This window comes from Ascaphus truei, chromosome 3, assembly GCF_040206685.1.
Source record: "Ascaphus truei isolate aAscTru1 chromosome 3, aAscTru1.hap1, whole genome shotgun sequence".
Classification (NCBI taxonomy): domain Eukaryota; kingdom Metazoa; phylum Chordata; class Amphibia; order Anura; family Ascaphidae; genus Ascaphus; species Ascaphus truei.
This window is the reverse complement of record NC_134485.1, coordinates 365,555,919-365,583,286: the sequence shown is the minus strand read 5'-3', so window position 1 is coordinate 365,583,286 and position 27,368 is coordinate 365,555,919. Positions and strand designations below refer to the sequence as shown.

At 42.9% G+C, this 27,368-nt stretch overlaps 2 protein-coding genes across 3 annotated transcripts in view; one reads left to right on the top strand and one right to left on the bottom strand.

The window, feature by feature from the left end:
• Nucleotides 1-455: 455 nt before the first annotated feature.
• ZAR1L (zygote arrest 1 like) lies at nucleotides 456-10,305 on the bottom strand. 2 transcript variants are annotated; one of them, XM_075593438.1, is made up of 4 exons: nucleotides 9,664-10,305; nucleotides 5,475-5,567; nucleotides 3,619-3,693; nucleotides 456-823 (listed from the first exon to the last, which is right to left on the bottom strand). In XM_075593438.1, exons 1-4 carry the CDS (start codon nucleotides 10,303-10,305, stop codon nucleotides 680-682), a joined length of 954 nt encoding a protein of 317 aa, XP_075449553.1. In that variant the 3' UTR covers nucleotides 456-679. The 2 variants fall into 2 exon arrangements, with proteins under 2 accessions (XP_075449553.1, XP_075449554.1); XM_075593439.1 differs by lacking the exon at nucleotides 3,619-3,693.
• Nucleotides 10,306-13,658: 3,353 nt separating this feature from the next.
• BRCA2 (BRCA2 DNA repair associated) overlaps nucleotides 13,659-27,368 on the top strand; it is a 77,633-nt gene continuing 63,923 nt past the window's right edge. The window contains exons 1-4 of the mRNA XM_075592141.1: nucleotides 13,659-13,724; nucleotides 19,775-19,884; nucleotides 20,157-20,408; nucleotides 25,624-25,732. Of these exons, the coding sequence (XP_075448256.1) occupies nucleotides 19,818-19,884; nucleotides 20,157-20,408; nucleotides 25,624-25,732 (428 nt within the window). The 5' untranslated portion in view covers nucleotides 13,659-13,724; nucleotides 19,775-19,817. The remainder of the gene's footprint in view (nucleotides 13,725-19,774; nucleotides 19,885-20,156; nucleotides 20,409-25,623; nucleotides 25,733-27,368) is intronic.

Below are 27,368 nucleotides of genomic sequence, written 5' to 3'. Positions count from 1 at the left end.
AAGTGAATAGTAGGATGCAAAAATATGAACAATTTCAAATATTGGGGATAACTGATCCCTAGAACAAAAGACATAAGGGCCTAGTGTTACATCCAACATGACAACTTATAGTTACATGCATCTGTTTATCTTCTCAAGAGAGGGTCACTTAGTTAAAGTCTATAAAAATACTGTATGGTGCCTATGTAGGTGCTCCCACTGCTGCACCTGCAAAAAGCTCAACATTTAATGAGGAGAGACATTTTAATAGTGCAGTTCTTGCTATGCACCTGTGAATTACCAATTTAAAAAAAAAAGTGGGATGGGCAAGCGTGAAACCAGGGGCAGGGTCACAAACCACCAAAAATTGTATTACCGACTGAAATGTGTAAACTGATGCACACAAAAGTACACTAATTAACTGGCTTGCACCAAAGAACTAGTCCACACTGATATCCATATTCTGGTCCCTTCAGCCAGTTTTTTTTTATAGCAATACATTAACATTTTACATACTTTCAAAACTTTATTTACAATGTATACATATGCTACCATTTTACAGATGCAAAAATCTTTAATCCATTTTCCAATGCCAGGTCAAAAGCCATTATTCAACACTAGTACAAGTAAATACCATTATACAAAGTGCAATGCATAAATACAAAAAAAGTACGTCTCAATAATAAAGTCATGCTGTACATCAGACAATGTATTTGAAGCTGTAAGTGTTGTCACAAGAGAGCCTCTTGTCTTTGCACCGGCCACACAATTCTTGACGGTGAGGCCTCTTGAGGTCAATGTGCCTTTTCTTTTGAGGACAAGAGCAACGAGTTTTGGAGCACACCTAAGAAACAGACTGCCATTACAATCCAGGGCACAGCATGCCAACAGGTTAAAATACAGAACAGACCAGCGTATCGTGCTGAAGACTATGCTTCTCTTAATAGCCGCCTGCAGCTTACTCCAGTTCTCCTCTCTTTAAGAGAGGAGGGTATGAGGAGAGGAGGTGGAGAGAAATAAAATACACACCTTACAATTCAGATTCACTACACTTAAATGCTGGATGTTCTGTGGGAAATGGTCTGACCCAATATTGGAGGGAACAATGGAGTCCTTGACAACCACCTGGCAGCGTTGTCTGCTAGAGTACCACTGTGGTAGTTCAGTTACCTCTGATGGTAGGATCATGTAACTAGTTCTGATCTTATCCTATGTTGGGACAAGGACATGTTTCCCATGGAAGGTTTGTCATTTAACATTTATCCGAATTGTAGTTTCCCAGAGATATGGGTTAAATATTTCCTGCAGGATAAAATACCAATGATTTTTCCTGACTGAAACACTCACCAAAAAATGCGTTTCAAAATAAAAGTAATTCGATTTTAGTTAAATTAGTAACTTTTAAGTGCAAGTCAGTGTATTAAACAGCAGTAAGTTACACACTATATGCCTCCTACAGCTGCTTGGATCCAAGACATTGGATAAACCTACACTACTCCAAGTTAAGGGCAATTGGTACCACAGAAAGTAAAGACCCAACAGACCATCTCCTCGTCTGTCAAAATAGTGTTCTTTCAAATCCAAAAGCTGTTCTTTTAAAGATCAGGAGCACACTCATCCTGGGGTATGTATGTATGTATGTATGTATGTATGTATGTATGTATGTATGTATGTATGTATGTATGTATGTATGTATGTATGTATGTATGTATGTATGTATGTATGTATGTATGTATGTATGTATGTCAATAAAATAAAAAAAAATACAGTGCAAAAAAGTTTTGAAGAATGGTGATTCTAATAAATGGTATTATGGTAAATTCACTCACATTCTCCATGTGCGAGAAAGGCTTTGTGGTCATCAAGAAAGACCACCTCATGATGATTCAATGAGGTCAGTCAGGATACAACCTTGTAGAGAAACATAGGGAGGAGGATCCCATATATACATACAGTATGAAAGACAGGACAGTGCAGATAGCTTTAAATGAGAAATTAAAACAAAAACAAAAAAAGGGTAATAAACTCACAAGCATAGGTTGTAGTCAAGCAGTGGGACCACCCTGGGTCAGACAATGGTAAATGTTTAGCACTGCCTGACCCAGGGTGGTCCCAGAGCTCAACATACAGACGTTATAAAGCCATGTGCAACAAACACACACAACCTTTATAACAAGATAAATTAAAACTCAAAAACATAGGTTGGAGTCTCGCACTGGGACCATCCTGGGTCAGGCAGTACTGACCTGTCACTATTGTCTGACCCAGGGTGGTCCCACTGCTTAACTCCAACCTATGCTTGCGAGTTTTACTTTTTAATTTCTTGTTTAAAGCTATCTGCACTATATCTGTGTACTGTGTACATGGGATCTTCCTCCATGTTTTTCTGTCAACACGGTTGTATCCCAACAGACCTCATTGAATCATACGAGATGGTCACTCTTGATGACCAAAGTCTTTATCGCTCACGGAGAAAGAGTGAATTTCATACAATTTATTAGAATCACCATTATGCAAAACTTTTTTGCACTTTGTTTCTCCTTTTTATATACCCCTTGATGCGAGTGCGCTCCTGAACCTCTGCAACTATATATGGATTTTGGTGGCGTCCACTCCAGGAGTGGCACCTATTCAGAGGACAGTATATATTTAATTCTCACTTTCACTAGTGTGCTCACTCAGTTTAATTTACATCATTACACTATGTGCATCATTTGTCTTCATCCCTGTTACAAGATCAGAAGGATCATACTGTAACAGTTTAGTTTTGCATACACAATTCCTTCGGTTATTGATGTTGTTGCATTTCATATGGTCTTATTGAAGACTGAAAAGTGATTAGACCATTGCAAATACTCATTCAACAGGCAACAAACTTCAATCAAGAATTTGGGGTGGCCAAACAGACTATTGGTGTCAGGAGACTAGTCAATTGGACACAACTTCTGTACTGTCACCTAGCTGCCATAGAGTTACAGCTTATAACCTACAGGTAATATGAAGTGTTAGAAAAATGTATACATAATCCCAAATATAATGTCAGGCCACCATTCTAATGTTCAACATGCAAGGTTCAAAGCAACATTATGCGTGCCACGTGCAATTACTGCAAATATTTGTATAATTTAGGGGCAATTCATTGACAAATTCAGGCAATGTATTAAAATCATGTCTAAACTTGGTTTAAACATGTGAGACTTCATTATAACCCTTTTGCTCAGCCAGTTAACAAGTACCTAACTTTCCTCAAAGCGGGCTCACATTTACAGGCAAGGTGTTGAACAGATGTTAAGCAAGTCAGCTATAATGTTTGGGTGGCTATAACCAATATTAATAAGCTGCACTGAGGTGAAGTGCTGCGCTAAAGCTGCAAATAGTGCTGGCGACAGCGACGTCGTGTGCGCTTATAGTAGGCGCAAGCCGCAAAAGCTTGGTCACAGTCGCTGGAAGTCACTTCAATTTTTCCAGCGACCGCTGCGTCGCCGGCACTATAAGCGCAGCCCAAGATATGTATAGCAGAGCAGTGGTGATGCAAAGATATGCAGCTGTAATTTATACCAGCCTTATTCGTCAGTGAGGTGGCAAATGTGGTAGATTGAACCAATCGAGTTGGTTTTTGGAAAAGTTGCCATTACTAACCTGGCACTGAATTGCTTCCACTCTATATGGATTGAAACCCTTTTGGCATTTGCGACAAAGTTGCTTAAAATAAACCTAGAGGCAAGCAGAATTAAATCATTGGTGTCAATTACAAATTTATTTTCTTCAGCTCATATCCCAGTTTATGGTGTCTCAGAATGAACATAACATTTCAGGATTCATTGAGGGGCTATTAATAGGAGGAACTTGGGATAACATTAGCACCATATGGTTAGGAGAAGAACAGGTCCAACCAGGACATGTAGATTCCTAAAATCTAACTATAGTGTGCAGGAAAGGAACAAAAATAGGGCAGATGTTTTGGTAAATGTGCTCTGAAAAAAGCGCATTGGTTATGCACTTGCAAACAGGTCTTAGTAATTTGCATTAAGAATACTCATGATGTGGAATATTCTCTTCAATAGCCTCAGTCCTTCAGTGTAAAAAGGACTCAAAAACATGGTACAATAGGTTTAATAATTCCACACACCACACCATCTTGGTAAATGATGAGATGCATGCCTATCCTTAACACACTTGCCAATCCATGTAAACAGTTACATCTGCATCACATGGCACCTGAAGTCTCGTCTGTTACGCCAAGAGACTGGGAGAGAGTCGAGATCACACGAGACAAGACTTCAGACGTGACGAGCGACTGTGTTAAGGATTAGGCTGCGCTTATACGACGTCGCGGCAAAACAAATGCCTTGCCGCCGCATGCGCTTATAGTAAGCACGACGGACTGGTCGCGATCGCTGGAAGTCATCTATATTTGATTTTTCCAGCGACAGTCGTCGCTATAAGGATATGCTTATAGTGCCGGCGACGGTCGCTGGAGAATCAAATAGAGATGGCTTCCAGAGATCGTGACCAATCCGTTGCGCTTACTATAAGCGCACGTGGCGGCAATGCATTGGTTTTGCCGTGACACTAAGTGTAGCCTAAAGCAAGCATGTTCGGTTTTACACTTTTAAATGCAAGTGCTATGGAGCAAGTTGAACCAGCTTTCTCAAGTTAAAAACATTGTATATTCTATTATCATTCCAAGTACTTTTAGACTGAAGGACAGCGGCTATTCAAGAGATCCCACATCACAAGTATTCTTACTGCAAATTACCAAGACGTGTTAGCGAGTGCATCACCTATATGCTGTATTCAGAGCACATTTACCAAAAACTTGGTGGATTTGTGGGAAGCAGGGGGTCCTCAGAGCTGAATTGCTTTTGTTGCAGCACTGGGGACCACCTGGTTCCCAAGATACTAATCTTAAGTCACTGTTTGAATGGCCACATCATGGGTCAGTGGAGAGCTGTGAAGGAGGATGTGGCATCCTACTGGCAGAAATGTAAATGCCATCTTGTTTCCCTGGAAGGAATGCCACTTATACAGCAAGTATCTCAGGAGGCAGGAATGCCCAGACATTAATTTAGCTCCAGAGACACTGCTTTCTACCATGTAGGTCATCTTCAATGACCTAACTGCGCATCCTTTAGTTGCTATAGCAGATTTACACCTCCAACAATGCAAGGTATTTAGCAACAAATTCTCAAACAGGAAAGTGTTGTGTTCAAAGCTGTGACTGAGCTGCAACAATAGACAATGTTATATTGTATTCAGAGTCATACCACAGACTGAATGATCGATTCCGTGTCAGAGATTACATGAACCCAGAGTGCAGGATAGTCGCTGATCATAGAATTAATAGATTGGCCACTTACAGTAGGTCATTATTTTTTTTAATTTTTTTTAATCAGATTCTACATAAAAATAAAAAATAAATATTTGCTCCACAACTCTGCATAAAAATGTAGCATGCTCAGTTAAATAGTGGAAAAAACTTTAGTGTTACTCACTTTATTACTCCCAGAAATGCACCATACATAAGCACTTTCCCATCGTGTTTTGCAGTCCTTGCAATGAAAGTAACCATATTTTTGTTCCAGGAACTGGAGAAAAGCAAGAATGTAAGAATTAGTGACGATAGCTAGATGGAGTTATGAAAAGCAAGAGGACGTCATGAAAAGGCAGCATCATTCCAATCACCATGAGGCACATTCTTATAATGCAGCGTCAACACCATCTATTTTGCAGTAGTGAGCAAAGCTTGGTTTCACTCTAAAATTAAGCTTTGATCAATAACTAGGGGAAAATGAATTTAAAAAAAAGAAAGCTAGCCCTTTCAAACCACAAGAGTCTGCAATGCATCCGTCAGCAAAAGGGGACTACCTACCGGACAAATGCGGAAAAACTAGCTCCTGATGTAAAAACCCACAACATTGTAAGATGAATGCAATAACTGATGGCAAATGTGGACTGCTTTGCAGTGTAACTTTATACATCACCCATAATCCATCCAACATTCAGTCACTTACCAGCTACAGTACAGCAAAGACACAATGAAGATACTTTAAACATTGTTTTGAATTACATTAGTGAGCTTGACCACAGCAAGTGGATAGGCAGTAACTGACAAATTGTTAGTCATTGGTGTATTTGTTATAGGTTACGATACAGTGTAATGTACCAACTAGGCTCTTTAGAGTCAATTATTCTAGTGTTATGTATTTTAAATATACCTGGATCATGTATTTTGTAGCATTGATGGGTCACGTGTCCATGTACTCCGAGTGGCAGTATTATGAAGTTAGAATATGTATCCAAATATGCACTGGTTTGTCATGTATACTGTACATTGTGTAGAATGGCCATTAGTTTTAAAATTAGAACATGGAATATGTCTGCTCTGTATTCATTTAAAGCAGCAATATGGGGTTTCACTTTTTTATTACAGGATTGAAGCAGGGAGGGGTCTTCAGAGTTGACCAGTGTTCATTTCAGCTCTGGGGACCCCCTGCTTCCAGAGATACATACCAATGTAGAGAGTGACAGTATTTCTGCAGTCAAACGGTGTGCCCAACATAACACCACCATTTAAAATGTCCTGTAGGCCAATAGGAAGCTGTGACTTGCTATTGTCCCACGTGACTAGGACGTTTTAAAATGGAGATACCGGAGGCACCCCCAGAAGCAAGTATCTCTGGAAGCAGGGGGTCAGAAGAGCTAGAACAGCTCATCTGACACCCAGCAATAGTTTTTTTTTTTTTTTTTACAGCACCAGAGGGGTGGGTGCTAAATAGTGATAACCTTAATAATTGAAGTAGCCCAAGCTGAGTCCCTCCCTTTAATATGTACATCAATAAAATCCACACAATAAGTAATTAGCGAAGTTGCCAAATCGATGGGCGACGATTCGGTAAGGGGGTTCTCTAAATGGCTGTCAGTGCAACAGAAGAGGACCAAAGATACAAAGTCCTGTGGGGAAGATGTAACCAGGCAGTCACTAGATACAGTTTGTGCACTACTAGAGAGAGGTCAGGGCTCAAAGTGTGGCAGTGCCAGTTTCAGAAGAAGGGGATGGGACTCTGTAAATGGTTGCTATAGAAACAAAAAATGCTTGTTACATTATAATATATTAAAAAAAGTCAGTGGTATAAAAAACAAAATCCATAAGTAGTATAACCAAATTACAAATATAAAGTGTAAGGATATACAAAAGTGTGGTATATAAAAACACACGCGAGTTCCAAATGGGAACACGGATCCAGTGTCAGACCTCTCATGGCAGTATCAGACACAGGGAAAACAGGGGAATGGGGAGAGGAAAGGAGACCCTCGCTACAGCCTGACTATAGGTGCTACGATCAGAGGTAATGGCTAAACAACCGAACGAAGAAAAAAAAGAAACCCCTATATTGAGAGCACTCTGAATGGCTAAGATAGAACATCGAGAGAGACCTAAATTAACAAGTAAATAGACAGATCTAATTGCAATGGTGGATAAATTTTAAATAAACTTTTAATGAGGAATCAGATAAAATAGGGTCAGTGATTAGGTATGCCTAGTGGGGAGGCATAACTATGACAAATTGGCGAATTAAAATAAATGAGGTGTGTAAATTCAAGGTTGTAGAAAGCCCCACTCCGTATATAACAGTGGGGACTCGCGATCACGCAAGGATATGGTGTATACCACTTGGAGACGGAACTTGAAGGTAAGTATCGGTCCAAGATTGTAGGTGTCCACAAAGGGCTGAAGATGGGTATGTGGTATCTGAGGGAGAGCTATGCACTAAAATAGTGTTACACCCAATAGATGGAACTGGTGGGTGTCAGTGAGACAGAGTAGCTAGCTCAAGTCAGTGCCCTCCCCACATTAACCCTACACATCACAGTGAGGACATAAGATCCTTAGGATAGGTGCAGACAGAATGACTAGTATCAGTAGGAGAGTGTTTATATTGTGATGTCACAATATGCCTACTTACGTGAAGCTACTTCGTATGCCCTACGCCTGGACAGAATGACAGACTGTATACGTCTGCTGCAATGTCGATATGGGCACTCTAGGGAGGATCAACACGTTCTGCTGCAAAAGTAGCGATTAAACATTAGGTACACAGAGTTTAGTGTGTCCGGCAAAGTTTCCAGTAAACACACATCACGCCCGTGTTTGTATCTAGGGCTTTTCTGCGCTCATTCAGCCGTATTACAAGTGCGATTACAGCACAAATAAGGGGTTAAATTATTTAATATTCAAAAAAGGATCCAGAATGACCACCAAAGGAGTTCCCATTAGTTTGCACACAGCTCAATTATAACATCTTAGTAAGGAAACAAACTCCCAAACCATATGGGAAACCAGGAGGTTTAAAAACACAAAAACAAAAAAGTATTATTTATTCTAACTCTTAAATATAAACAAAGATATTTTTCTTATAACATTTTCTTGTATATATATATATAAAATCATCTAAAAAGGGTGTCAGGCGACGCACTGATTGATGACGTCAGCCGGTTTCTTTTTTGGAGTTTGAGATGGAGTATGAGGCAATAACGGATGCACTGTAGCTGAATGGTTGTATGAACTATGTGGGCAACCCTGATAATATGCATATATTGAGCGTACTGCAAACTAACTAAACAGGATTACTAAACCCAATTTTGGGTAGTACAGATGTTGCAGTAGATATATCTGTACAGTCTGGTTATGCATTTGGGATCTGTCGGGCATACTAACGGCCTCTGACTATTGACAGCTATACCTAAGCTTATACACCCGGTCATATATAGACATACAGCTTGCATATTTGAACCTATGAGGCCATACTGACATATTGAGTTTATGCATGTCTACAAATTATATGCATACGTCTGAATATAATAAGCCTATAATATATTTGCATACTCCAGCGCTACCTTTTTTAGATATAGATGTACACACAAGAAAATGTTATAAGAAAAATATCTTTGTTTATATTTAGAAAAGTTAGAATAAATAAATATTTTTTTGTTTTGTGTTTTTAAACCTCCTGGTTTCCCATATGGTTTCCTTACTAAGATGTTATAATTGAGCTGTGTGCAAACTAATGGGACCTCCTTTGGTGGTCATTCTGGATCATTTTTTGAATAGTATGTTTCTATTTCCCATGCACCGCTTTATGTTTGTCAATACGATTTGAATATTAAGGTTGAGCAGTGATAATCACCTCCTACGCTGTTAAATGATTTAACACAGGACCGCGAGCCTGGACAGAATGGCAGCCTGGTAATGTCTATAATGACGGCGTCTTATGTCCAATGAACAAACAGATATGTGGTCCTGATATTAACCCCCTGGCTGTATGTGAGAACCACCCATATACATCAGGCGGGTGTGTACCTGTTGCTAATCCAAGAATGATTATCCAAGAGGATCCGTCCCGTCACCCTGGGGATCGCAGTCCTGAGCTCTGTACAAGAATACAATGCACCCCGGATATTGTGCGACTGGACAAAGGAACAGGCTAATTATCTAGCGTCTGACACAATGCCTCCAATGTCACGACACGTGGCAGTAGCCTGTGTAATGACTAGTGCGTGTGCCGCCTCTACCGTAACTGCCATGGTGTATACCGGGACTAATAATAATAATAATACAGTAACTAAGTATTACTCACTTCATTACCAGGTAACACGACCCCCCCCCTCCCAATACCCCCTCACCTGGAAGACGGATCTCTTCGGCTCCTCACCCTCTTCTTCCTCCTCCGCCTCCCCGGGGCTGCTCTTATCTCCCTCCTCCGTGACTTCTCCCACCACCACCACCTCCGGCTCCCGCTTCTCCGCCTCCTCCTCCCCCGGGGTGGCCTCTCCCTCCCTGGCCTGCGGTGCCGCGGGGCTCCTCCTGGGCAGCCGGCCGCCCTGCGGTAGGGAGAAGAGCCTGCGATCCACTCCGGGGGAGTACACCGCCAGGGGGCGGGCGAGACGTGCGGGGACCGCGGCCTTGCATGGAGGGGGAGGAGAGGGAGGAGGCGGCGGGCGCAAGGTGCGGGGCCCCAGGGAGCACTGCACCCCCGCGTCCACCCGCGGGTTCACCTGCACCCCGACCTCCTTGGTGTTGGCCTTGCGGAGCCGCGGGGTCAGGTTGGGGTTGACCTGGGACAGGATTGCCTTGAGCTGCGCCCGCTGGTAGTTGTCCAGGTAGTCGGGGGGCTCCGGGGGGTAGTCCCCGGGCTTGCTTTGCTTCCAGCCCGGCTGCTTGTTCCTGGGGGGAGGCGGAGGGGCAGGGCCTGGCGGGGTCTGGCCGCAACCACTGTTTCCATAGCCCTGGCACGCGTTATAGGGCGCGTACAAAAACCCCGCCATAACATCAGGTGTACCTGTACAAGGAGGGAGCTAGCGCCGGGGGGCTTTATACAGAGGAGCTGCTGCCAATCACTGCTAATTAAGTCATAGCCTCATCACCTAAGGCTCATGCTCAACCCTTACTGCTTATGATTTGATTAATTACCCTCTAAAGGCTGCAGCAAGTCACGGGAACATTTTTATAAAAAAAAGCATCACAGAAGTTGTATTTATACACGCACGCAGGTAATCATTATATATAAATATATATATATAATACAAAAATCAAAGTATTCTGTAGCACTCTGGTAGATATAAATCAGGTTTAGTATATATATATTTATTTTTTTACCGGTCATTATTTTAGGCCCACGTTGGCTGCTAAGGAATATGATTGGTGCAGTGGTGGTAATGACACTGACTTTAACCCTGTCACTGCCAGTGTAATGCATTGCAGACCCTCCTGGCAGTGTGGGGGCCAAATCATGTCATCTTAGTGTGACTGACACTGTCAGCTCCTTTGTGATCTTAAAAACTTATAAAGTAAGCTTTGCAAGGTACAGGTCTAATACAGGTACAATACTGCCTGTGTTGTATTGCTATAAGAAAAATATTGTTATTAAAACTGTTTGCAATATTTTGTGAGCACCTAATCTTCATACAAATTAAGTTAACACTGTAATGGGACAACATGTGAACTACCCATTGCAAATACAGTATGTGCTATTCCCTTCTAGAAGAGTTCATGGGCGAATGCATGTCTGAGCAAATGGAGTAGTAATGTACTGTACACATCTATCAAGCAATCCTTTTCAAGCGTGTGCATTAATTCATTCACCTTCCTAGAGCTTGTTTTGCCAAAAATGAAAGGAGAACTATATGTAGCTCTTCATGGAGGAGTAGAATTATCAGACCTACTTATTTCATTTACAACATTTCACTTGTAAAACCCCAGAATCAAAGATCGAATACTCATAAAGATATTTCTGATTGGTTCTTCCAGGCCTATATTTAAAGACCATTAAACATATGTTATAAGAAACACTAAAAGTGGTATAAATTGTTTTACATGTTTAAATAGTTTCACTTTATTGCAATTTCATTATATGTTGCCATGGCTACTTAAAGAAACTATTGTTTGAGTTGAGTCTTGTACATACTTCTGACCAAATTGGTAGTGCGTGACCTTGGGGGACCATCAAACATTGACAATGCATTTTGGAGATGTGACTGAAGCAGTTATTATTAAAGTACACTCTTCCTCTATCAGAACACCCTTGTTATGAGGGTGTCACCTGGTTCTTACTGAAGAATCATAGCCAGCATAAGTGGATGCTATGCAAAATAATGACAAAACTGAAGACAGTAAAGGTCTGTGCTGTGTTGCTAGAGTATTGGAACACATTGCAAGCTGTCTGACAGTTAAATGCTTGACGCACTTTTCTTGGGGAAGGAAACTTTTAGAACAAATGTCCTAATTTTAACATGGACACTGCAGCACAAATGAGAATGAGCAGATATTCTAATTCAATTGTGGTGGGCAATGGCCGGCCCTCGGGTGCTTCACCTGCAGCCCCCAACCGCTTTCCACCAGTGCTGAGGGAGTGACGATGTTGCTGGTGTGGATTGTAGCTTCTTCCCACTCCGAGCTGCCTAATGACTGGGCTCATCACTTATTCCCAGTGTAAGGCGAGAAGTGAGATCATATTCACCAGTGTGCCAGCAATAAGCAGCTGACTTGGAGCAGATGGGAAGAAGCTCTTAACCCACAGCTCCACCATCCCCTCTGCCAGTGCACTATATATATCCACACAATACACACTAAGTAATTAGCTAAGTTGCCGATCGATCCGTTCTCCTGTGATCAATCGGTGAAGATTTTGCTGGGGGGGGGGGTTCACTAAATGGTTGTTAGTGCAGCAGAAGAGGACCAAAGATGCAAAGTCCTGTGGGGAAGATCATGTGACCAGACAGTCACTAGATGCAATTGATGCACTGCTAGAGAGGGCAGGGCTCAAACAAAAAGAGGTGTGCCAGAGCCTGTTCTAGAAAAGGAAGGGGATGTATGTATATCTTTATTTATATAGCGCTATTAATGTACATAGCGCTTCACAGCAGTAATGCACGTGACAATCAAATAAACTAATACAAATAACACAAGTGCTTCACTTGAAGAAGTGCTTCAGACATAAAAGTAACATTTAGGAAAAGGAGTCCCTGCTCCGAAGCGCTTACAATCTAATAGTTAGGAAGAAAGTACAGACAGTGGGAGGGCGTTCTGGTAAGTGCGTCTGCAAAGGGCCAAGGTTTATGTATGAGGTATAACGTTTCAGCCATGGAGCTACTCATGCTTCCTTAAGCAGGTGTGTTTAAAGTTGGGTCTTAAAAGGTGAATAGAGAGGGTGCTGCAGATATTGAGGGGAATGGCATTCCAGAGGTGTGGAGCAGTGACATTAGAAATAGTTGCTATAAAAACAAAAAAAATTGTTACATTATAATACATTAAAAATGTCAGTCGTTATTTATTTTTTTAAATGCTACAAGTTTTTTCTCATAGTACCAAACGTTTTGATTACAATAAAAAAAATGTAGGATATTACTTGGTCTGCAGCTTTAACAATACACCATTTAATTTGTTCTCTCCTGTTGTATATGCTTTATGGTTATATATGGACAGCTGGTATCATTGGTCCTACTGCAAAAAAAAAAATCCTACATGGATTAACCATGATAGAAATCCAGGCCACTCTTTCTCCAGACCTACTATTGCATGAAAGTTTTTACAAGGTCAATAATTATAAATACAAACTTTACCTGGGCCATTATAGTATAGTAGACCTGGAGTCATCTTGCAGATACGAAATCCTTATACCTTAAAAGTTTTAAAAATTAATGCAGGTAACACACAAAAAATAAACCACATACTTTGCAAATATAACTTGCAGTACTTTATAAACATTTTTTGTTATGGCTGTTAAAATATTCCTTATGTAAAGCCGCAAAATTCGCAATTTTATTAAGGAAGCGGAATTGTGGCGGTTACTGTCGCAGTGTCAGCACCCGTCCTGCAGCAGCTCCCCTTGTTTATAATGGGGTCAGACAGACACGTGCCGGTGGGATCCTTCAGCATGTCACACACAGCACTGGCGGGAAGGCCTGTGCATGCTGCTCGCCTGCTACTTGCAGGCGACACCCGCTCCCTACTATGGAACCAATGCGCTCCAGCGTCCGGCACACGGTGTCAGCCACCGCAGCGGAATGCCGCGTCAACCCAATGGCGACGGCGGTACGTCACTTGAGCAAGGGCGGAAGAAAGGTTGGTATGCTTTTCTTAAACTTTTACTTCCGCCCTTTTGTAGGCGTTTTACCTCATGCGTGCCGTGACCTTAGTGACGTCAGGGTCCTGGCGGCGGCGAAGTTTGAGCGGGTGGCGCGAGGGGGTGAGTAGGTTACGAAGTGGTTATAATAACACATAAAGGTAACGACACAGCGCAACACGTACGGGTGATAACAATGATTTAGTGTGTGGTAAATACAAAGTGCAACAAAACGCAAGACAACCACAGGGCATAGTAAAACTCACCAATTGTTCTAACACAAGGCTAAGGGTATGGGTGCCTAAATAACACGAGATAATACAAGGTATGCCAACACTGCCGGAGCATTACACCACAACACAGCGCAATGCTGCAGCATTACACCGCAACACAACGCAATGCTGCAGCATTACACCGCAACACAGCGCAATGCTGCAGCATTACACCGCAACACAGCGCAATGTTGCAGCATTACACCGCAACACAGCGCAATGCTGCAGCATTACACCGCAACACAGCGCAATGCTGCAGCATTACACCGCAACACAGCGCAATGCTGCAGCATTACACCGCAACACAGCGCAATGCTAGCCCAACACAGCGCAATGCTAGCGCATTACACCGCAACACAGCGCAATGCTGGCACATTACACCACAACACCGCGCAATGCTGCAGCATTACACCGCAACACAGCGCAATGCTAGCGCATTACACCGCAACACAGCGCAATCATTACACCGCAACACAGCGCAATGCTGGCGCATTACACCGCAACACAGCGCAATGCTGGCGCATTACACCGCAACACAGCGCAATGCTGGCACATTACACCGCAACACCGCAATGCTGGCGCATTACACCGCAACACCACGCAATGCTGGCGCATTACACCGCAACACCGCGCAATGCTGGCGCATTACACCGCAACACCGCGCAATGCTGGCGCATTACACCGCAACACCGCGCAATGCTGGCGCATTACACCGCAACACCGCGCAATGCTGGCGCATTACACCGCAACAGCACAATGCTGGCGCATTACACTGCAACACAGCGCAATGCTGGAGCATTACATCGCAACACAGTGCAATGCTGGAGCATTACACCACACCACAACAGAGCGCAATGCTGGCGCATTACACCACAACACAGCGCAATTCTGGCGCATTACACCGCAACACAGCGCAATGCTGGCGCATTACACCGCAACACAGCGCAATGCTGGCACATTACACCGCAACACCGCAATGCTGGCGCATTACACCGCAACACCGCGCAATGCTGGCGCATTACACCGCAACACAGCGCAATGCTGGCACATTACACCGCAACACCGCAATGCTGGCGCATTACACCGCAACACAGCGCAATGCTGGCACATTACACCGCAACACCGCAATGCTGGCGCATTACACCGCAACACCACGCAATGCTGGCGCATTACACCGCAACACCGCGCAATGCTGGCTCATTACACCGCAACACCGCGCAATGCTGGCGCATTACACCGCAACACCGCGCAATGCTGGCGCATTACACCGCAACACCGCGCAATGCTGGCGCATTACACCGCAACACCGCGCAATGCTGGCGCATTACACCGCAACAGCACAATGCTGGCGCATTACACTGCAACACAGCGCAATGCTGGAGCATTACATCGCAACACAGTGCAATGCTGGAGCATTACACCACACCACAACAGAGCGCAATGCTGGCGCATTACACCACAACACAGCGCAATTCTGGCGCATTACACCGCAACACAGCGCAATGCTGGAGCATTACATCGCAACACAGCGCAATGCTGGAGCATTACATCGCAACAGAGCGCAATGCTGGAGCATTACAACACAACAGAGCGCAATGCTGGCGCATTACACCACAACACAGCACAATGCTGCAGCATTACAACGCAACACAACGCAATGCTGCAGCATTACACCGCAACACAGCGCAATGCTGCAGCATTACACCGCAACACAGCGCAATGCTGCAGCATTACACCGCAACACAACGCAATGCTGCAGCATTACACCGCAACACAGCGCAATGCTGCAGCATTACACCGCAACACAGCGCAATGCTGCAGCATTACACCGCAACACAGCGCAATGCTGCAGCATTACACCGCAACACAGCGCAATGCTAGCCCAACACAGCGCAATGCTAGCGCATTACACCGCAACACAGCGCAATGCTGGCACATTACACCACAACACCGCGCAATGCTGCAGCATTACACCGCAACACAGCGCAATGCTAGCGCATTAAACCGCAACACAGCGCAATCATTACACCGCAACACAGCGCAATGCTGGCGCATTACACCGCAACACAGCGCAATGCTGGCACATTACACCGCAACACCGCGCAATGCTGGCGCATTACACCGCAACACCGCGCAATGCTGGCGCATTACACCGCAACACCGCGCAATGCTGGCGCATTACACCGCAACACCGCGCAATGCTGGCGCATTACACCGCAACACCGCGCAATGCTGGCGCATTACACCGCAACACCGCGCAATGCTGGCGCATTACACCGCAACAGCACAATGCTGGCGCAACACAGCGCAATGCTGGAGCATTACATCGCAACACAGTGCAATGCTGGAGCATTACACCACACCACAACAGAGCGCAATGCTGGCGCATTACACCACAACACAGCGCAATTCTGGCGCATTACACCACAACACAGCGCAATGCTGGCGCATTACACCACAACACAGCGCAATGCTGGAGCATTACATCGCAACACAGCGCAATGCTGGAGCATTACACCACACCGCAACACAGCGCAATGCTGGAGCATTACACCACACCACACCACAACAGAGCGCAATGCTGGAGCATTACAACACAACAGAGCGCAATACTGGCGCATTACACCACAACACAGCACAATGCCGGAGCGTTGCATCACAACACAGCACAATGCCGGAGCGTTGCATCACAACACAGCGCAATGCCGGAGCGTTACATCACAACACAGGGCAGTGCCGGAGAGTTGCATCACAACACAGCGCAGTGCCGGTGAGTTGCATCACAACAAAGCGCCGGAGCGTTGCCTCACAACACAAAGCTACGTGTATAATAACGCTGGGGTCAAAATATATATAAATATATATATATACTGCATACCAAATAAAACAAAAAAAAGGTGTATAACAGCGAGTGCAAGCATCATAACAAATAGAGATCTCATAACTGTAAAGGTCCTGTCCAGGAAGTTAGTGACATTTAAAATGAGCAATAATGACTTCAGTTATTGATAATCTAATGAAGACTATGAGGCTATTGCTACCAGCAATTACTGAAACAGATGAAGTCTTAATATTACAATAACATGCTGTTTTAAGTAACTAAGTGCTGCAGGAGTGGTTCAAATAGAATACACTTTGTATGTATGTATATCTTTATATAGCGCCATCTATGTACATAGCGCTTCACAGCAGTAATACACTGATATAATAATATAACACATAATAGAAACAAGTGGTTTAAGATCTAGTGTTACTTTTAGGAAAATGAGTCTCTACCCTGAAGAGCTTACAATCTAAGTGGTAAGTGAGGAGAACTTAGCGACAGAAGGAGGGTGTTCTGGTAAGTGCGTCTGCAAGGGACCATGGTCAGTGCATATGAGATGTATAATATCAGCCAAACGGAGCTACCCACATGCTTCATTAAACAGGTGTGTTTTAAGATGGAAATTCCCAATATGACAAAAAATATATAGTTAAATACTGTACTTAACTGTTTGTCTTATAATGAAAGGTCATTTAGTTAAACTCTGTGCCATAGCCTACAGCTCCAGCCGGGCACGGCACCTTTGCAGGTCCTAACAATTGACACAAATATATATGGTGTGTTTGGGTTAGAGCATGGGTGCGCAAACGTTTCCCCCTGCGCACCCATGCCTGCTCTCCCCCCCCCCTCCTTCCGCCTGCTCAGCTCCAACGTCTAATGACATTACGTGGTCTCCCGTCATTTAATTTAAATGCTTTGGGGGAGAGCGTGGGACCTCTGTAATCACACCCCCCCCCCCCCAGCAGCAAATCTTGCACCAGCCCTGGGTTGCCCCCCCCCTCCAGTTTGCGCACCCCTGGGTTAGAACATGCACGGATTGGGTGTGTTTGTAAAATGGAAATTGGTAATAGTTGTTTGGAGGTTAGTGAGCCCTCCTCCCTGGGTTTAAGTTTACTCCTTCCTACTTTTTAAGTACTGTAGTAGGATTTTTCATGCATCTGTAGAAGACTGGTGTATTGAGCAATTTCTGCCTCCATTACAGAGGTAAATGAGAATTTTTCTCTGATAGTGCTAAGACCTACAAAGGGGACCATGCCTTGGCGGGGCTGCAGGCTTATAACCCTTTGGCCAAAGAGTTTAACTAAACTATATTGAACTTTTTTTTACTTTTTGTCATATTGGATGTAGCATTGGTAATTTTTGTCTTTTGGTGTTTTATGATGGGTCTTAAAGGCGGATAGAGAGGATGCTAGTCGGATATTGAGTGGAAGTGTATTCCAGATGTGTAGGGCAGTGAGTGAGAGCGGTTTTAGGCGGGAGAGGGCATTACATATAGAAGGGGTAGATTGTGGGTAAGGGATATTATCCCAAAATTCAGGGCTCAGCTGTCCTAGGAACATATATGAGTACTCAGAATAATAATATGTAACCAAGACACCAGAGCATGTATAAAAGCTATAGGAGACTCACTTGGATGATATAAACATAGGAGTGTACTAGTTACGCTGGACGGCTAACACAGATCTCTACATATGCCATAGAGGTACTGTATAAACCCCCAGCAAAACAAAGGTACATACCATATCAAACAATCAATGTGAGGAACTCCCTTGAGTCGCAGCTCGGTCCTTGATAAGTTGGTGCGTCACGCCAAACGTAATTGAAGGAGTAGTCCCGTAGGGTCCAGTGGCGGAGCACAACCGTGCAAACAGTGTGGGCTGCAAACCAGTGTAGGATAATAAAAAAGTTTATTGAGTGGTCAAACGGAATACATAGTAACTCTGACGCATTTCGGGACCTGCGTCCCTTTATCAAAGAGTCTCTTTGATAAAGGGACGCAGGTCCCGAAACGCGTCAGAATTACTATGTACTCCATTTGACCACTCAATAAACTTTTTTATTATCCAACACTGGTTTGCAGCCCCCACTGTTTGCATGGTTGTGCTCCGCCACTGGACCCTACGGGACTACTCCTTCATATAGAAGGGGTAGACAGAAGACATCCATGAGCAGAACACAAAATATTAGGGCTGAGATGTAACGAGGGGCAGAAGAGTGGAGGAGAATTTTGTAAGTAATACGGGATTTAATAGGAAGCCGAGAGAGGGATTTCATCAGGAGAGATGCCGAGACAGATTTAGGAGGGAGTAAAGTGATTCTAACAGCCACATTTAGGATAGATTGTAGGGGAGACAGGAAGGCCAGACAGAAGAGTGGGGGCCTGTGTTAGCAGTTGAGCAACAGAGGCAAGGGCGTATCTTTGAAAAGTTACGGAGGAAAAAATTACAGGTTTTAGCTACATTGTGAATGAGAGAGATGAATCAAATGGGACACCTAGGCATCGTGCCTGTGATACTGGGAGTATGATGGTGTTGACACCAGTAATGGAGAAGGGGACAGTTTAAAGGGGAAATCCCTCCGAGGGCCAAAGAGAACTCATTTCAGTGACACGTTTTAAAGGGACTAATTGATTAAAAAAAAATATCCAAATCTGACACTTATACGTATTTTAATTTACTTTTTAAAGTTGGACTTGGGAGGGGGTTGATTTCCTCTGGCTATTCCTTTTGTGTGATGTTACTGTGTTCAGCAAGTGCTTGTACAGCCAGAGTCCTCCCACCCCCTTAACTGTATTGTTTTCTGATAAGGACAGGGTGCATAAGGGTAAAGAAAACACTTGATTTTACAAATATTTCCCCATTCAGAGGCACCTAAGAAATTCAACTGACCAACTGGGCAAGTCACTTTGTTTCCCTGTTCCTCAGGCACCAAATCATAGGTTGTAAGCTCAACGGGGCAGGGACTGTGTACCATGCACTCTATTGTATTTGCGAAGCACTTTGAGTCCCATTAGGAGAAAAGCGCTATTTTAAATACATTTATTATAAAAGTTGTAAAATTTTTGTTTTATTTCTAAGGTTCTTGGGCTAACACCAGTGACAGCGATGCTTTCGGAAGAAAATGGCTATTACGCAAATTGAAAAACCTACTTTCTTTGACCTATTTAAAGCTAATTGCGCTGATTCAGGTACTGTTTTTCAGACGAACAATTAAACTGTACTTGATATTGTAGTGTACATGTCATGATTAACTTTGACATCTAGAAGGCCATTGAGCACATCAGTCAATGTTATACGTTCTGCAATAGCATATGGATACATGTTTTGTATGTCCCATAAGCTTTGAAATAACCAAATATATACACAACACTTAAAGCAGCAATACCCATTTCATTATTTGCTATCATTTTCAGTTCACCAGATTTGGGTTTTCTATAAAAGTTTGTATTTTGTATTACAGATTTAGGACCCATAAGTCTGAACTGGTTTGAAGAACTCACTGCAGAAGCTTTGCCATATGAATCAAAGGCGTGTAAAGAACATGAGTGCAGACTGGATTGGTTGGATGAAAATGACATCAAAACACCTAAGCAGAAGCCATCTACTTACAGCCAATTGGCTTCTACTCCAGTTATTTTTAAAGAGCGCAGTTTCTCATCACCACTTTTTCTTTCCCCAACAACTGAACTCTATAAAAGCCGCCCTGTGTCTGGTAAGGCCTCGGATATAGTAGGAGCGCATGGTGTCGCACCCGCCTGTAGCTTGAGCGATTCGTGGCCTGTGGGATTTGTATGATATGCGCAACGGGGAGGCGTGAACGTGACGGCACGTGAGCGGTTCATCCTCATTGGCTAAACCGCGCACCTGGCCGTTTCGTAACCAAATCAAAATCTTTTGTCGACTGAAAAATCTATCGCTCCGTCGTGCTTCCTCGCGTGCACGCTCGCGCCCCTCCATGGTGCAATTTAGTACTGGGGACAAAATAAAGGTGTGTGTGTGTGAGAGAGATGGTCCCTCAGTTTACCATTTAAGTATCTAGAAACATGACATTAATGAACTGGGAGGTAGAAAGGGTGTCTGTCACATTCTCAAGATATGTAGAGCTTGTATGGATGGAGATGGTATAGTAAGTAGCAAGTGGATAGAAAATCTATGTAAGCGAAGGTAACAGACACCCAGCAGTGTTCTGAGCAATTAAGTATTGCCATCATTGTTTAAAACCTATGATATGAATGAGGTCCACACACAGTGGACTGATTGAGATGGGTGCCTTGTTTAGTAATGACAGTCGCATTCATCTCAAAAACATTGTAGAAATAATAATGTGCTTGGCTTTCCTAAATGTACTGATTAATCATCCTTAAAACAAAAAAGATATATCTTTGCTGTATCTCTTTGGAAAGGGATACAGCAGTTTTGCTGTGGAAGGCCCTACTCTTTACATGCGGAACAAAATGAAACTGGCTTGCACTTCGGTAGTTGGTCTCTGCACCCGTGGGTGTCAATAAAGTCACTAAGGGATATGGAGTGAGGGTGCAATAAGTGACCTCTGCTGTGACCAGAGTTGGAGGGGAACACCCTTACCTATATAGAAGCCCCGGTCTGGGTCCTGCTCTCCTCTACTTCTTGAAATCCCGCGTGCAGCCTTCTATGAAGATGAATGGCAAGAGAGAAGATCCGGCGCCACTGCGCATGACAAAGATCCAAGCTACTTCCGGATGAATTCACAAATCTTTATTGGCACATAACACACAAGGCTACACCACGATCTCCCCCTCAACGCATTTCACGCTATGGAACAAGACGAAGCGCTGTTCCATAGCGTGAAACGCGTTGAGGGGGAGATCGTGGTGTAGCCTTGTGTGTTATGTGCCAATAAAGATTTGTGAATTCATCCGGAAGTAGCTTGGATCTTTGTCATGCGCAGTGGCGCCGGATCTTCTCTCTTACCTACTCTTTACATAGTGACTTTACAGAAACGGTTTCAGCTAACTGTGTCATGTTGAAAAAGGATTTACAGAAGGTGTTTGATGGTGTGAAGACAGTCGCCAAGATTTAACTCCTTAAATCATGTAACTGCTGTTGGTTGATTTTGGTCCAAGGGACAGCACTTTGAGAGCAGGAAATGGGCAACATACAAAGTTGTATCTAAACAACATTTAGGTCTTTGTGTTTGTCATAAAACGTGTTTCATGTATGCAATCTTAAGGCCATGTGTTTAAAAAGCAGCTGTTCTTTGAGTGACAGAATCTTTGTTCATGAGGCACTTGTGATGATACTTGGAGAAATACCTAGCAAAATCGGCCTAAGCAGTGGACTTGTGCAGAAGGTGATCATTTATTTCTAAATATGCAACATTTTGGCCTCCACACAGGCCTTTGTCAAGAACAATCAAAGGTCCATATGGGGGCCGAAACATTGAATATTTAGAAATAAATTATCATCTTATGCACAAGTTAATTTGTTGGGCCTATTTTGCGAGGCATTTCCCCTAATATTATCTCTCACGATAGAAAAACAATTATGGAAAACCATGGCAGATGTCTGGAGTTGACAGAGTACTTTCTATCTAACAGTTGTTGCACTTTGTATTTTATGATTGTCCAAAAAAATATGTACTTGCCCGTGACTCCCTTGGTGGTAGAGTGTAGCCACAGATACTCCATGGTGCCGTCTGTTCTTCGTGACTGGATCCCCCTACAGACGGTCACGGGGTACAATAGAGAGACGACAGACACACACACACACACACATGTAGTGCAAAGGTCCCGTGGGACCATTTATTAAATATACTGGAGACAAGTGCACAACCTTTTGGGGTACAAAAAGTCGCTTCCTTAGGCTAAGTCCATTTTGACTGCAGCCGTGCGGAGGCGCGCTGAGGCTGAGGGAAAGCGGGTGCTTTCCCTGGCCTTAGTTCGCGCGCTGTCCGGGGGCGTGTCGGGGGGCGGGCCAGTGACGTCACAGAGCTGGTTCGCCCTCATTGAGCGAACCGCTCACATGGCCGGGCCTGCGCTCCCGTGAGCGCTCAAAATAAAAATTTGATGAGACCTACACTTCTGCACGCTTGCGGAAGCGTGCGCGAGCCCCTGTTAAAGCCGCTCTCATTGCGGATGCAGGGGCTCACTGCCGAGCGGAAGCGCGCCTCAGCACGGGTCAGCGCCTAAGTGCTGACCATGCCCGAGGCCTAAGGTGTAGAGATATGTACAGGCGGTGCTTCAAGGGTTAATTGTATTCCTATAACATATATAATTCTCCGCTAGAACACTTCAATAAGTAAAGAATAAATGTTGTATAGGCATCCCTTACCAGGGATAAGGGACTAGTACCTTGTGCTCACAGGCACACCTCTATAAGTAAAAATGTTGTCCCATAGAAAGCTGACATAAAACGTAAGGAAACAGGAACAACTCACTGTGTCAATTCCATAATCCTCCAGTGTGGTCCAGATCGCGGGATCCAAACGGCGTGCTGACCCGCCCAATGAGATGAGCAAGCAAAAATAGAAAAAAGGCAGAGCACTGCCAGAAAACAGGAGGAGGCACACGTGTAAATATTACAATTATTTTTTTAATAAGTGGATCATAACTGACCCCTCGGGTAGCAACAATGCCACGCACCAACGCGTTTCGGGTAGCATGCCCTCTATCAAGGTGTTATTGCTTACAATACAACCAGCATAGAAATACACATCCAGACCGCGCCATCACAAATCATTGTTCAATCGACTTAGCACTCCTTAGTACAGAGACTCTGATAGGTCGAAGTGCCATATCAAGCAAGAAACTTTATTGGAACAATATGGCACATATGAACACAGATAGAGGTGTTTATCCAAAAGTACAAATGCGTTCCAGATTGACATAAACTCTGATTTGGTTAGCCAAAATTTCAGTAAAACAAAACTTTATTTATACAATATTGAAGCAAACAACCCTCTATAATAGTAATAGAAGAATTGTGACGTCAATCACTCAGCCATCAGCATATATAAAAATGCTCAATGAATAACATCATTACAAATAAACATAAAAAACAAGAAGAATTAATGATAGTCTTATAAAATAACAACAACATCATCTATCCCCCCAGCACAGAAACTTCAGGTAAAAAATAATCAAGGAGTAAATACATCTGTGCACAGTAAGAGATAGGAAAAAAGACATCAGAAAAATCCAATAGGGATTTATATAAATGCTGTCCTATATATACATATACTAACTCTAAACATTAATTAAATACTCTATTTATATTAACAAACACATTTTTTTTTTCATTTAATAAAAAAAGTATAATTATATATACTCTAAAATATAATTCCAACATGTCAATGAAGGTATAAACTATTAGTAAAGGCTCCAAGTGTATTTATCACTACTTGACTTAGACAATCTACAATAAAGACACATACCGTGCATGAGAAAATAATATATACAGTATTTAGATCTGTTATTTTATATTGATCTTTCCTTGAATATACACACAGACCGCTTCCGAAAAGAAGATTCACGGAAAACATATTTGAGAGTGGACAGCTCCCATCCTAGGAACCTTTATTAAAGGTATACCGAAGGGGCAATTTATGAGGGTCAAGCGAAACTGTTCCCAGGAGGAGGACGTCCAGAGACAATCAGAGGATTTGTATACAGGTTCCTGACCGCGTTTTGAGCCGAATCGGAAGGCATGAGTTGAATTGGAAGCTGCGAGATTTGGAACACTTTGCGGGCTGAGCCTGTGGTTTCCGGAGTCCAGTTGGAGTCCAGCTGGAGACGGATCCCGGTTCCTACAGGCAGCTGCATACATTAAGATTGGATCTTCACCTCGGATTTATACAGTGGGCGGTGATATTTGTATTTACAACTGCTTGATTTTTACCTTCCCTCGTGAGTGAGCCTATTTACTCCCTCGCTATTTCACCTCATTAAATATATTTTTTATGCTACGGGCCGTGCACTCTGTCTCTTTCTGTCTGTCTCTCTGTCTTTCTGTCTCTCTCGTTTTTACTTAACAGTGCATCTTAAAATGTATCTGTGACTGAAGCCTATCCCTCCCCCCTGTGCAGTATGCGATTTATGACTTAAGGTGTTACATGGTCCCTGAATGTAAGTGATGTAAGAGTGTGTGTGTAAATATACATTTATAAAGCGCCCCCAGTGTATACAGCGCTTTACAAAAGGTGTGTGTGGTATATACCAATGGTGTGGGTAGGTGTAGAAATGTAAGATGGTGTTGCATTACTATTGATGTGTGTAGATGCTACGTGATCCTTATTGGTATATAGGGATAAAATTACATTGCACATTTGTACACATCACTAACATTCAGGGACCATTTAACACCTTGTCATAAATCGCATACATGCACAGGTGGAGGGATAGGCTTCAGTCACAGATACATTCCAGGATGCACTGTTTTTAAGTAAAAGCCTTTCTTGCTTTATTCATTGTAACATCGCTGGAAGAAGAGATCAGTGTATCTCGAAAGTTCGCACAAATAAAAGCATTTCGTTAGCCACAGAACGGTATCGTCTATTCGTTTTTGATTATATCATCACTTGGATCTTTATGCAAACTTAAGAAAACTGAAGTACATCTCATGGAGGGACTTTTTCGTACCCCAAAACATTGTGCACTCGTCTCTAGTATATTTAATACATGGGACCTTTGCACTAGATGTGTGCATCTGTCTTCTCTTTTGTAAATACATTAAATGATTTGAAAAAAAAAATTAAAATCAAGATTGTGTACAGTTTTACTTACAAACAAATTCAGGCACTTGTGTGTGTGGATACAATACTTAAGTGTAACTCTGCTGCATTTTCTGCTTGGAGTTCTTTGTAAAAGGTAAAATGTGTATGAATGTTTTATATATCTATCATTTTAATTGTGCCACGTTGCATACCATTATGGTATTTTATTGTTTTGCAGATAAAAAAAGAAGTATTAGTGCTAGACCTAGCAGAAGTCCTTGTGCCCAAATACAACATATACCGAATGATGACGTTTTCAGTCCTTCCAGCAGATGCCTCAATGAAAGGTAATATGTGCTTTTTAATACACCTGACACCTGGTTCAGTGCACCCAGGTTCATTTTGAGTTGAACAGGATGGAATACCCGTCTTTGAGTAGGTTGCTGATTCCTTTTCCTTTTTCCTCTATGTTTGTTTGAATGGGAGTCTCCAGGGGAGAGGCAGTGTTATTTTAAGTACAGGCATTTCCCCGCTTCAGTTTCTGTGTGACAATGTATCCTTTTGTATATCATCTCTATAAACCAGTGTGCGTCATCTTGTGTTTTTGGGATTGTTCGAAGTTGTCCTGTGTCTTAAGACACCAACAATAACATTGTTCCCTGTACTGGGCAGAGATTTACAGTGGTGAGACAAACCCCAATGATAATTACAGAAATTCCATAGTTTTTCCATGACAACCTTCTTCAATCAAAACCAGTCTCTTAAATATCCAATAGGGTTTATATTAACCAATTCCATTTCTTTTTAAACAAAATGATGTATGAATTAGACAATGAGTAATTAAAAGTTATCAACTAAATTAAAGGGGATAATTAGAATCAGGTTATTAGATAATTAGGTAGATTTTCAGGGGTGAGTTTGGGAGTCTCCACCCTATATAAAGTTCAGAAACTTTGAGTTTGGTCTTCACCATACAGGTGTGGAAACGCGTTATGCCACAATCAAACTAAATCTCTGAGGACCTCAGAAAAGCAGTTATTGATGCTCATCAGTCTAGAAAGGGTTACAACCCCATTTCTAAGGATTTGGGGCTACAACAATCCACTGTCAGACAGATAATATATAAATGAAGAAAGTTCAAGGCTACAATCGCTTTACCAAGGAGTGGTCATCCTACCAAAATCTCTCCAAGACTAAACCGGCGAATCATCCAGGAAGTCACAAAGTACTCCAGAGTAACATCCAAGGATCTGGAGGCCACTCTCGCCTTGGCTAATGTGAGTGTTCATGACTCGGCTATCAGAAAAAGACTGAACAAAAATGATGTTTATGGAGGGATAGCCAGGGAGAAACCACTACTTTCTAAAAAGAACATTGCTGCTCATCTGAAGTTTGCCAAAGAGCTCATAGATGATCCACAGGACTTCTGGAACAATGTTCTCTGGATAGACGCGTCAAAGGTAGAACTTTTTGGCCTCTATGCAAAACATTGTGTGTTGACGAAAACCAAACACTGTTCGAACAAGAGAACCATATCCCAACCGTCAAGTATGGTGGTGGGAGTATGATGGTTTGGGGCTGCTTTGATGCCTCGGGTCCTGGAAGGCTTGCCATCATTGACAACCATGAAGTCTGCATTGTATCAGAAGATTATAGAGGAGAATATCAGGCCATCCTTCCGTGAGCTGAAGCTAAAGTAGGTCATGCATTAAGACAATGATACTAAACACAAGCAGATCTACAAAAGACTGTCTGCAGAAGAAGTTCCGATAGTCTGGATCTAAACTCCATCGACTGTTGTGGCAGGACCTGAAGCGAGCTGTCCATACAAAGAAGCCCTCAAATGTCATTGAGTTCCTCTGTAAGGAGGAATGGACTACAATTCCTCATAACTAATGTGACTGACTGACCAGCATTTACAAGAAACGCTTAGTTGAAGTCATTGCTGCTCAAGGGGTTGCCACCAGGTTCTGAATCTAAAGG

Coding starts and splice junctions, on each gene's coding strand:
- ZAR1L (XM_075593438.1), bottom strand. CDS start 10,305: ATGGCGGGGTTTTTGTACGCGCCCTATAACGCGTGCCAGGGCTATGGA. Junction 3,694..5,474: donor GCATTTCTGGGAGTAATAAA/GTGAGTAACACT, acceptor GCTTGCCTCTAG/GTTTATTTTAAGCAACTTTG. Junction 824..3,618: donor TGGAAGCAATTCAGTGCCAG/GTTAGTAATGGC, acceptor TCTGTTTCTTAG/GTGTGCTCCAAAACTCGTTG.